General features: G+C 46.6%; 1 protein-coding gene across 1 annotated transcript; it reads left to right on the top strand.

Annotated features, from left to right (window-relative positions):
• Positions 1-1,686: 1,686 nt before the first annotated feature.
• LOC130492437 (cytochrome P450 3A21-like) lies at positions 1,687-11,548 on the top strand. Its single transcript, XM_056866186.1, has 13 exons — positions 1,687-1,733; positions 3,687-3,780; positions 4,914-4,966; positions 5,564-5,663; positions 5,828-5,941; positions 6,649-6,737; positions 7,088-7,236; positions 8,031-8,158; positions 8,348-8,426; positions 8,848-9,008; positions 9,622-9,848; positions 10,536-10,698; positions 11,321-11,548. Exons 1-13 carry the CDS (start codon positions 1,687-1,689, stop codon positions 11,414-11,416), a joined length of 1,500 nt encoding a protein of 499 aa, XP_056722164.1. The 3' UTR covers positions 11,417-11,548.
• Positions 11,549-11,920: the final 372 nt, after the last annotated feature.

The raw sequence follows: 11,920 nt of genomic DNA on the forward strand, positions 1-11,920 counted from the left end.
GGGTTTCCAGGCAAGAATTCACCTTCTGACCTGCTGGGAAGGAGGAAAAAGAAAAACCTTTTAAACTGATGTAACCTCAGAGTAATAAAGGGCGGACGGAATCTCTTTAGGGATGTTTCGACACCCTGTTGCTTTCTCACACGCAAAGGGTGGCAAAGCAACCTTTGCTCCATCTTTCTGGGTTGTTTGTTTTTAAATAGTAGGAGGTGATACATTTTTTTTTTCTCAGCAAGGGAAGGAAAAGGGGAAGGCCATTAAAATTAAAATCCTTTAAGGCCATTTGACTTCCCGCGAAACTTGGCATGTAAAAACAAGAGTTTTGTCCATGCTCCCTTGTGTTCCTCCGGAGCCTATGCAAGCTACCATTTTAACGGCGTCCACCGTTGAAATCTCCAGGAATTTCCCCAACCCGGAGAGTGCGACCCTGGAACATTGGTCTAATCTAGCGGGGCGCCTCTCCTGATGTTCTTATTAAATTAAAGATCATCCGCCATATTCTCTGTCTCAGAATCTGGTCAGGAATCTGATTGAAAAGGGACTAGAAGCACTTTGGAGCATCTAAAGGGGCATATGTACACACACACAATCCCATTATATTTTATTACAGCCAGTAAAGGTGGCCTGCTGGAAGTGTTCAAATGGCTACGTGCATCCATTTTTCTGATCATCTTCCCAACAGCAACCTTGCAAAGCCGGCCTCGGCTTTTACATTCCTCGGGTTGCCATCCTCCAGGTGGGGCCTGGAGACCTCCCGCCACCACAGCTGATCTCCAGTTGAGAGATCAGTACGCCTGGAGAAAAGGGCTGCTTGCAGGGCGGACTCTTTGGCATTGTACCCCAATGAGGTCCCTCCTCCCCGGGCTCCAGCCCCCAAACCTCCAGGAATTTCTTCACCTGGAGCTGGCAACCATCCCACCCCATACTCCAAAGTGGAAAGGGGTGGGGGGAACGAGCTGAGATGCAGGGTGCTCCTTGTTTGAGTTCCCATGCAGCCTGGTCCTATGCTTACTTGTTATATCAATAAATATATATTTATCAATACTACGTATAAGTATTTATTTATTTGCCACAGGGATTTACTCCCCAGCTTGCAAAGTTAACGCCGTTTTTAACGCGGGCAGCTTTCTGGTGATCACTTAGGATCGTGCTAGTTCGTTTATTGCCTTCCTTTCGCCTCCCGTCCTGAGACGGATTTTCTTGTGATATGGTAAAAATAGTCAGGGGAAGTCTACCTGCTGTCACACTTGCTAGCTTTTAAATGCCATTTATGCCTGGGAGGCGTTTGCCTTGGATCTGCCACGGGCCATTTACTCATGGAAGGTTTTGCATTGGATTTGCCACTCTTTAGATGCACTTTTCCCCCATCCATATTCTCAGAACTCAACAATAAGCCCCCATGCAGAGTTTTGAGAAACTTGGACGGGGGAAACGTGCATCTAGAGAGCGGCAAACCCAAGGCAAACGCCTCCCGTGCGTAAGTGGCCAAAGAAGAACAAAAAAAATAATAATTTAATAATAAAGCATTAAGTGCGGAACTGCTGGAGAAAAGGGAAGTGCGCGTGCGCAAAGGACCGCCCTCCCCCTGCTTAGACAGCTGGTTGTAAACGAAAACTAAAACTTTGCTCCGGAGAGGGCGCAGATCGGGATTTTCGGGACTCGCAGTCGCGTCCCTCTCCCCGCTTTGACATGGAAACCTGGATTGGGGTCGTGGTCTTCCTGGCCCTCCTTGTACTGTAAGTGTCAACGTGGGCGTTTGGCTCTCCGCAGGGGAAGCCAGCCGGAAAGTGTAGAGAAAGGGATTGGCCGGGGGGGGGGGGGAGAGCAGAAGCAAAATAACATGGAACAGCTCCCCCGTTTGCTGTAGAGCCATAAAGTGCTCAGATGCCAAGAAGGAGCGGGATCCTGTGCCGCTAAACAGCTGTCTGGTAGAAAGAAGTTGAGCTTTAATAATTCCAGCGGGTATAGCCCTTTTTGCTCTGTGGCAACAAAATTAAACAGGAGTCCAGGGGCACCTTTCTTTCTTTCTTTCTTTCTTTCTTTCTTTCTTTCTTTCTTTCTTTCTTTCTTTCTTTCTTCCTTTCTTCCTTTCTTCCTTCCTTCCTTCCTTCCTTCCTTCCTTCCTTCCTTCCTTCCTTCCTTCCTTCCTTCCTTCCTTCCTTCCTTCCTTCCTTCCTTCCTTCCTTTCTTTCTTTCTTTCTTCCTTCCTTCCTTCCTTCCTTCCTTCCTTCCTTCCTTCCTTCCTTCCTTCCTTCCTTCCTTTCTTCTTTTTCCTTCCTTCCTTCCTTTCTTCTTTTTCTTTCTTTCTTTCTTTCTTTCTTCCTTCCTTCCTTCCTTCCTTCCTTCCTTCCTTCCTTCCTTCCTTCCTTCCTTTCTTGCCCTGAAGACACAGCTGACTTCTGCCTTCGCATCACGACCTTGGTATTCCTTGGAGGTCTCCCATCCAGATGCTAGCCAGGGTCAGGGCTGAGAGTGCACAACTGGCCCAGGGTCACCCAGCAAGCTTCCATGGCACGAGTGGGGATTCGAACCTGGTACCAGTCCAGCACCTTGACCAATACACCACTCTGGCTCTCTCCTTGGTGACTTACAAAATTTATTCCAGCATTCCTTGCAACTCCAGGATGCCCTTGGCCTCATGTTTAATACACTACTGTTATCCCCCCCTTCTATATTGGTATTAAAGGTAAATGACTGAACATAGAAAGCTGCCTTGTACTGAATTAGACCATTTGTCTATCAGGGTGGGTGCTGTCTACTCGGACCGGCAGTCCTCTCTCAGTGTCTTGGGCAGAGGCCTTCTTGCTTCACCTGCTTCCTGATGCTTTTGTCTGGAGATGTCAGGGATTGCAGCTTCTGAATGCAAAGCAGTTGCCTCAGCAAAACCACGCCTTTGCAAAGTGCTCCTCTGCCTATCTGCGGTGTGACAGGCAGACATTGAATAAGTCAAATCCTTCCCCACCCGCATAACACCTTCCTCCCAGGAAAATAGTTTCAGAGCGTATCCGTGCTGGTCTACGATAGAACAGTTTAAGTCCAGTAGCGCTTTAGAGACCAACAAGAGTTTCGGGATAGATCACGATGGGTAGCTGTGTTAGTCTGTCAATAGCAGTAGAAAAGAGCAAGAGGCCAGTAGCACCTTAAAGACTAACAAAATTTCTGGCAGGATATTGAGCTTTCGTGAGCCACAGCTCACTTCTTCAGATACTTCAGAGTTTGGGCCTATATGCTTTTGAGGGTCAAAGCTCCCTTCGTCACATACGGCATCAGAGCGTTCACTCTCGAAAGCTTATATATCTTCTTGTTGTGTGTGTGGGATCGTTGCAGCAGAATACAAAGAAGGTATTCTTCTGGTGCTAGCCGATTTCTTGACACTTTGGGGAGGGGCTGTGGCTCAGTGGTAGAGCATCTGCTTGGCATGCAGAAGGTCCCAGGTTCAATCCCCGGCATCTCCAGTTAAAAGGGACTAGGCAAGTAGGGGATGTGAAAGACCTCAGCCTGAGACCCTGGAGAGCCGCTGCCGGTCTGAGTAGACAATGCTAACTTTGATGGACCTTGATGGTCTGATTCAGTATGAGGCAGCTTCATGTGTTCATGTGTTCTTGTCCTCCTCGTCCTGCAGATGTAGATTCTTTCCGCAGTGCCTCTCACTCGACCTCACTGGTCTCTTGCATTGATTGTCTTTCTAGGTATGGGATCTGGCCGTATCGTTTCTTCAAGAAACTGGGAATTCCTGGTCCACAGCCTTTGCCTTTCATCGGCACCTTTCATCATTACCGGATAGTGAGTATATCTGAAGCTAATCCGTGCTGACCTGCGGTATTTGTCTCCTCCAAGGGTTTACCTGGTTTTATCGTTGCAACAACTTTGCAAGGCAGGTGGGTCCGAGAAGCAGTAGATGGGCAGATTTGAAATCCTCGACCCTCACAGAACATGCTCTTCACTGCTCTGCTTTGTTGTCAGAGTTTATTTTAAATATTTTAAATAATATATTTGTGTGCCTGCCTTTCTCCCGAGCATCTCAGGACCCCAGTCGGGTTACAACAATATAAAAACAATTTGATAATGCAATAAAAAATATAACAGATATAAACTACATTTTTAAAAATCTAAAAACACCAGATATCCCCATTAGCAGGGTATTTCCTTTTTGCCCTCAAAGGCTTTCCAGAATACCACAGTCTTACAGCATTGCTGGAAAGCTAGGAGGACAGACGTTTAGTCATATGAGCGTTTTCAAACAAGCAGCAAGCATAAAAGATCAGCAAAGTATTTTACAAATAGAATACGCTTGCACTGACGGGGGCTCTACTGCATGCCCTCGCTGACACTTTCCTTGCTGCTTGTTTCTCTGACATCTCTCTTACCACAACAACCAAAATAAAGAATACTCTTATGCTGTTTCAATGTAACATGAAAAAAGTTACAGCATGTTTTGTAAGCGGTACAAACAGTTATTAAGACACATTAAATATATATAGACATACAACATTTACACATAATAATTTGTAGAATTATTATTGGTTTACTATATTACGAGGCTGACAAACAACTTTAAGGCTTTTAACTGTTTTATTTATAGAAGAGAAATGAAAAAGCTAAAACTCCTTGGGAGTAATAGCGAAACGACGTTATTTAAGGCTGCCGAGTTGACTTCTCTCCTTCACCACGCTTGCCTTTGGAAATTCTTCTTGCGAAAAGAAAGCAATAAGAACTTCAAAACCTTCATATAAACTGTTGATTCACTCACCTGTAGCTCCATTGAGGTGTAACGAAAGAAAGAAGGATCACTTTATATTTACTTATAGACATAAGATTTGTTAAACAGACATTATACATTGTATGTTATGTGTGTGTATACGTGTGTGTAAATGTTATATGTCTATATATATTTAATATCTCTCTTACCACGGCAGGGGATTTTGAATTTCGACCAGAATTGTTATCAGAAGTACGGTAAAATCTGGGGGTGAGTATTCATTTATTTTTTTAATTTACTTACAAAATTTCTAGGCTGCTTTTACACCCAATTAAGATCCCCGGCTATTCCACATAATGACATCCTGGAGAGGAAAAGGTTATCTGTACACTGCTAAAAAATTTCCCTCGAGCCATTTTATGGCAGCCAGTTTGTGGGTTGTGCCCACTCAGGCGGTATCAGAATTCCAAAGGTGCCCACAGGTTCAAAAAGGGGTCCCTGTCCTAAGGGATAAATGGGCTGTTTATATTTATTTGTCTCTTTTAAAATTTTCTACGCCACCTTTCGTAGTTTAACCTGTTTCTGCTAGTTAAGTGAGGGAGGTTGAACTCCCTCGCCAGAAATGTCTTGTTTGACCACCTTTCTGGCATCTAATATTTTGGCAGTCATCATTGACACCTTTCCGAGAGAAACCTGTTCTGCACTCTCCTGCAGAATCCCAGCTTTCCTGCCTCTACCCAGCAGTTGTCTGTCTCCTTACCCCTTTCTTGCTCTAATAAGTTTACATCGGACCTCAAAGTGGTGCTTTCCAGGCAAGCATTTCAAAGATTTATCTTCTCTCTCCTCTTTTTGTTTTTTGGCAACAAGAATATTTGATGGCCGGCAGCCAGTGATGGCCATTCTGGACCCCACCATCATCAAAACCATCCTGGTGAAAGAATGCTACACCTATTTCACCAACCGCCGGGTAGGTTTCCTGTGGGGAGCTTTTTCTGATAAGACGTCCTGTGGTGTTAGCGATTCTGAAGTGATTACTTCGCCAGTCTCTGGGCATGTACAAAACGGTGGGATTGACCATTGTGGTTGTAATGCACATCAAGTTTCACTTTATTTATATCTCATTCTACGTAGGACTTCGGCTTGAATGGAGACCTAGAAAGTGCTCTTTCAGTAGCCAGCGATGAACAGTGGAAGAGAATTCGCACCGTCCTCTCCCCCACCTTTACCAGCGGGAGGCTGAAGGAGGTAAGACCTGAGGCTAGGGTTGCCAGGTCCCTCTTCACCACTGGCGGGAGGTTTTTGGGGCGGAGCCTGAAGAGGGGAGGGTGTGGGAGGGGAGGGGCTTCAATGCCATAGAGTCCAATGGCCAAAGTGGCCATTTTCTTCAGGGGAACTGATCTCTATTGGCTGGAGATAAGTTGTAATAGCAGGGGATCTCCAGCTAGTACCTGGAGGTTGGCAACCCTACCTGAGGCCCTCCCAATTGATGCTGAATGATGAATATTTTTGGCCAACAACTCGATTCTGTTCTCCCAGTTTATCATTTTGATTCGAACTGCCTCTCTCTTTTGAAGGCGCCTTCTCAATAAGTGGGAGATGGCTTTTTTAAATCAGATAAATGGCTCCCAGTTCAAAATATCTAAGAGTCACTGCCTCAAACTGGTCATCTGAAGGAGTTTGGAAATGCTCTTCTTTACCCATGTAACTACCCTGATTATCTTTTCCACACCAATATGGTGCCTGAGTTACATTGAGATCAATTCCAAGTTAACTGAGTTTGGAAGGTTCCTATAGAAGAATGCCTCTAGATCATAGTTGGTTACGTCTGAAGTTACATAGTAAGTTTTTCCTCCACGCTAGATCCTTCTCATTCATAACAGATCATATTTCTGTTTAGCGAAAGGCCATTCTGAAGTGTCGGCAGCACTTAAGGAATTTGTTTTGTGTTTCAGATGTTCCCCCTCATCATCCATAATGGGGAGAAATTGCTGAAGAATGTCCAGAAAAAAGTGGACAATGATGAACACTTAACTATGAAAGAGTGAGTGATTCTTATCAACCAAGTAGATTTTACAGCAGAAACCAAATTGCAGGGGGGGGGGAACCCATAAGACAGGCCTATTTTGTATTTTGTACAGTATCTACATCATCAGAAATTCTGTCTTTTGTGTTCTGCTTAGTAGCACAACTCCTTAAAACTCTGCTCTGCTAAATTTGTCAGCTGGGAACCCCTGATTGAATCCTCTCCCATTAGGAGAGGTTTGATGTTACCGGGCGAATCATAAAGCTCTCGCCCTTGCTGAACGAGTTTCTCTGGAACAGAGTTTGTGTGACAAGGCGCCCGTCATGTTTGACGTATTCATGTGCCCTCCGTCTCCCCTCCTCCCACAGCTTATTTGGGGCCTACAGCATGGACGTCATCACCAGCACTTCGTTCAGCATCGACGTCGATTCCATGAACAACCCCGATGACCCTTTCATCACACAGATCAAGAAGTTCCTCAAGTTCAGCTTCTTCAGTCCTATGATGCTCCTCCTTGGTATGGGGCCTCTGTGTGCTACAGTATTTGGAAAGAGCCATGACACCCTCTTTTGTGTTTAAAAAATGTGGGGAGCTGGGCGATGCCAAGATAGTGATTCTACCTTCTTTTGAAGACTGTACACCATCTGTCATGGAACTGCTCTCCGTGCATGGTTCTGGCAGATCTTTTGAACCCTTAGTGACCCTAGAGCGCTGCGTCCCCTTCCCCTGCCATCTTTTACGTTGGAATGAACCAGGCCTTAATTAGCCATTGGTGCTGGGCAGAGTCAAACCATCTCATTCATGGTATTTATGAAGGTAAAGGTCCCCTGTGCAAGCATCTGGTCATTCCTGACCCATGGGGTGACGTCACATCCTGACGTTTCCTAGGCAGACTTTGTCTGCGGGGTGGTTTGCCAGTGCCTTCCCCAGTCATCTTCCCTTTACCCCCAGCAAGCTGGGTACTCATTTGACCTACCTCGGAAGGATGGAAGGCTGAGTCAACCTTGAGCCAGCTACCTGAAACCAACTTCCGTCGGACTTGAACTCAGGTCGTGAACAGAGCTTTTGACTGCAGTACTGCAGCTTAACACTCTGCGCCATGGGGCTCATGGTATTTAAGAGCTGCTTAAAGCCAGGAGGAAGGCTTCAGACTTTTCTAAAGGGTGTGCTGAGAGACATGCCGCTCTTGGGCGATTCAGATCTTGCTCCGTTAAAGCCATAGTGCTGGGGCCTCGTCTCTCCCAAAGAGGGTGGGTTTTCTTCCTGGTGTTGCCTCTTCCTGAGTGACCACCCGGCTTTTCTCCTGCGCAGTCATCTTCCCATTCCTCGTGCCAGTGCTGGACAAGCTCAACTTCACCATGGCGCCTGCCTCCTTTATGAACTTCTTCAGCAATGCGATCAAGAAAATCAAGAACGACCGGCAGAGGAACAATCACAAGGTTGGTCTGGCCCATATGAAGCTGTGGGGGCGGGGAGGAGGTGAGTGCACTTGGTTTTTAAAAATAAGGACCAGTCTCCATCAAGACTACCCACCCTGAACTCTGGAGAGCAGATTCCTGGATACCTTGTCCAAAAACAAAGGCAATTGGGCATAGCGCCGACTCTTGCTTCTTGGTTTTTCTCTTTAGCACCGAGTTGACTTTCTGCAGCTCATGGTGGACTCCCAAGTTTCAGGAGAGATCTCTGAAGAGGCACATTCATATAAAGGCAAATATACAGATTTCCTTTCCCTCCCCCCCAGTTGTTTGAGGTGGCTCTATGGGAGAGGGGAAGGACTCAAGGTGAATGTTATTGTTAGTATGCAGAAATAAAGCAGCTAGAAACAAGGGCCCTGTGAGATGAGGATGCCATTTCGGATTTTATTGCCATGGGGAGGGGGTAGCACCATTGGATGTAGCAAAAGCACATGGAGCTGCCTTAGACTGAATCAGACCATCGGTCCATCAAGATCAGGACTGCCTGCTCAAAGTGGCAGCGGCTCTCTGTGGTCTCAGGAGGGGATCTTTTGCATCACCTATGGCCTGGCCCTTTTTAATTGGAGATGCCAAGGATCGCTTTTCTAAAGAACATGCAGGGGCTCTTTTACAGACATATTTTCCTTACTTGTTTTTTCCCTGTTCTTTTCTAGCTCTAACTGACAAGGAGATCATTGCACAAGCCATTATCTTCATCTTTGCGGGCTATGAGACCACCAGTTCCACCCTCAGCTTCCTGTCTTACTGCCTGGCAACCCACCCAGATGTTCAGCAGAGGCTGCAGGAGGAGATCGATGAAGGTCTCCCTGGCCAGGTAAAGGTTCCCGGTGCCTCCTGTCAATTAGGAGTGGACCAAATGGTTTGCTCTGCTGGGACAGAAATTTACTGAAGGAAGTAATCATGCATTTGAAGGGTCTGCTTTATTTTGAGTGGCAGAAGACAGCTGAATGCAAATAGAGTGATGTAGTGATGAACTGGGGGGTATCTATGCAAAGGTTTTGGGAAGTACAAAGATTCTAAATAAGTACAAAATGTAGTGGTGGGATTATCATCAAATTCTTGGAGTTTTTTTATTGGTTGGCCACATTTCATAACCTGTGATCTATTGGAATGTGTGTGTGTGCGCGCACCGCCAAGTTGCGGCTGACTTATGGCAACCCCATAGGGTTTTCAAAGCAAGAGATGTTCGGAGGTCGTTTGCCATTGCCTTCCTCCGCATGGGCTGAGAGAGTTCTGAGAGAACCATGACTGGCCCAAGCGGGCTTCATGGGGAGGAGTGGGGAAACGAACCTGGTTCTCCAGATTAGAGTCTGCCGCTCTTAACCACTACACCATGCTGGCTCTCATCTATTGGGATGGCATTCAGTTATTCATAGCCTGCTTGTGAATGTCTCGCCCACACTCGGAAATATTCTTCCACTCCACAGGCCACACCCACCTACGACGCCATCCTTCAGATGGAGTATCTTGACATGGTGGTGAATGAAACTCTCCGGCTGTACCCCCCAGGAGGGCGGATCGAGAGGGTCTGCAAACACACGATAGAGATCAGCGGAGTGACTATCCCTGAAGGAACCGTGACCATGATCCCAGCTTACGTTTTGCACCGGGACCCAGAATATTGGCCGGAACCAGAAGAGTTCCGGCCCGAGAGGTACGTAGCCAGGAGAATGCTTTCCGAAACTGACGCATAAAAACAGCAGCGACGGGAAGGAAGGAAACCAGTGAGTATGATTATGGTAGCACCTAAATAACGCATTTATCATTGTTTGACATCTCTTAACGCCACGCAGGACCTTTTCGAGGCACACGTCCATAAACCGTGCATGGAATTTAATTAACTCAGTCGAAGGAAATGACAGCGCAGCCGGCTTTCGGGGCTGTTAACACCAGCCTGGTTTTTATGGCCAGCTGTTAAAAGAAAAGCCACAGGGCAACCGCGTCAAGGCTTGGGGGTCCAGAAGGGGTAAAGATGTGAGCAGAAATTCAATGTTCCGGTTTCTTGGTTGGTAAAGAGCTCCTGTTCCAAAATCACTAGGGTTGTCAGAGCCCGAATAAAAACAGGGCAGGATAGATGGTGACTCACTCTGGGTGTAGAGGTTATGTTTTCCTACAATCATCTACAGACTAGCACACTTCTGCGATGAGGGTACACTTTGGACCTAGCCACAGATTCATGATTGTGACAAAAAATGAATTTCCACCACAAATTCAGATTTTTCAAAAGTATCACCTTCCATCACTCACGTCTCCACATTGAAAGGTTGGTTTTGATCCCTTGCGTAGGGTAGATCGTGGGATAGATTCACTGGATGTTTCTCTCCTTTGGACTTGGCAACAGGTTCAGTAAAGAGAACAAGGAATCCATCGACCCCTACGTCTTCCTGCCCTTTGGAGCTGGTCCAAGAAACTGCATCGGGATGCGCTTTGCTCTCCTGACCTTGAAAGTGGCCGTGATTGTCCTCCTGCAAAGATATTCTTTCCGAACCTGCAAAGAGACTCAGGTGAGTAACAGGACTTTTAAATGCAGGGCACAAGATCTGCTTCGCTAGCAGAGGTTGGTTACCTCGAAGCAAATGGCCAATGCTATTCTTATAGCTCTGTCCCATTCTCTTAGAAAGCATTTGAGATACTCTCATTCCAATAGCTAGATCTGAGTCCAGTAGCACCTTAGAGACCAGCAAGATTTTCAGGGTAGGGGTTCTCCAAATCAGTTGTTCTTCATAGAGGGGAAGGGGGGACCCACAGTGAAGCAAACACCCATCGGCACTTCTGTGCTGTCTCAGAGGTACGGAAGAAGTGAAGCTTAAATTCCGTGGGGCATCAAAAGAGGATACAGGGGAGGGAGCTTCTGCTTCCTTTGGGCATCCGGGATACCCTTATTCTCCAATGTTTGCATTGCAAATATAAAATACACAGAAGGCAGGAGAGGATGGTGGGTGAGGGGACCAGTGGAGGGGCCATGGCTCCCTGGTATAGCATCTGCTCAGCAGGCAGAAGATCCCAGGTTCAATCCCTGGCATCTCCAGTTAATCAGTTAAACACAGGCACATTCCAGTTGTTTCCAGTATTGTTGATATCACTAACTGGCTTTTCTGGATTTTTCCTCCCCTGTGAATGTCAAAGGTCCCCCTGGAACTGGACTCCAAAGGTTTCATGCAACCCAAACAGCCCATCATGCTGAAGATGGTCCCCAGAGCCCATGCTGCACCCGAGGAATAAAGGAATTAGAAGCACCTTAGATGCTGCTGGCACCTCCCTATTCCATACCTTATTGCCCTCACCTCACACGGGACTAGGAACTTGAGTATCAAAGCTGAAAGGGAGGAAGTTGCAGCTTTTGCCTCAAGATCTGGCTCTGCTTCCTGTGACAGACTTTTTAAACTTTATTTTTTGCCTGGGCGGTCTCTTTCGGCACCCAATCAGAAGCTTTTTTCTGATATGACAGAAGTTCTTAATTTACATCTACTTTGGATTGTCTAGGAGCCCCGTGGCACAGAGTGGTAAGCTGCAGGTCTGCAGTCCTAACTCTGCTCACGACCTGAGTTCGATCCCAACGGAAGTCAATTTCAGGTAGCCGGCTCAAGGTTGACTCAGCCTTCCATCCTTCCAAGGTCAGTAAAATGAGCACCCAGCTTGCTGGGGGTAAAGGGAAGACGACTATGGAAGGCACTAGCAAACCACCCCGTAAACAAAGTCTGCCTAGTAAACGTCGGGATGTGACAT

This window comes from Euleptes europaea, chromosome 21 (assembly GCF_029931775.1).
Source record: "Euleptes europaea isolate rEulEur1 chromosome 21, rEulEur1.hap1, whole genome shotgun sequence".
In the NCBI taxonomy this organism is placed as follows: domain Eukaryota; kingdom Metazoa; phylum Chordata; class Lepidosauria; order Squamata; family Sphaerodactylidae; genus Euleptes; species Euleptes europaea.

Excerpts from the sequence above, each read along its gene's own strand:
- LOC130492437 (XM_056866186.1), top strand. The coding sequence starts at position 1,687 with ATGGAAACCTGGATTGGGGTCGTGGTCTTCCTGGCCCTCCTTGTACT. Across the intron at positions 4,967-5,563 it reads AAGTACGGTAAAATCTGGGG|AATATTTGATGGCCGGCAGC; the intron begins GTGAGTATTCAT and ends TTTGGCAACAAG. Across the intron at positions 9,009-9,621 it reads ATGAAGGTCTCCCTGGCCAG|GCCACACCCACCTACGACGC; the intron begins GTAAAGGTTCCC and ends TCCACTCCACAG.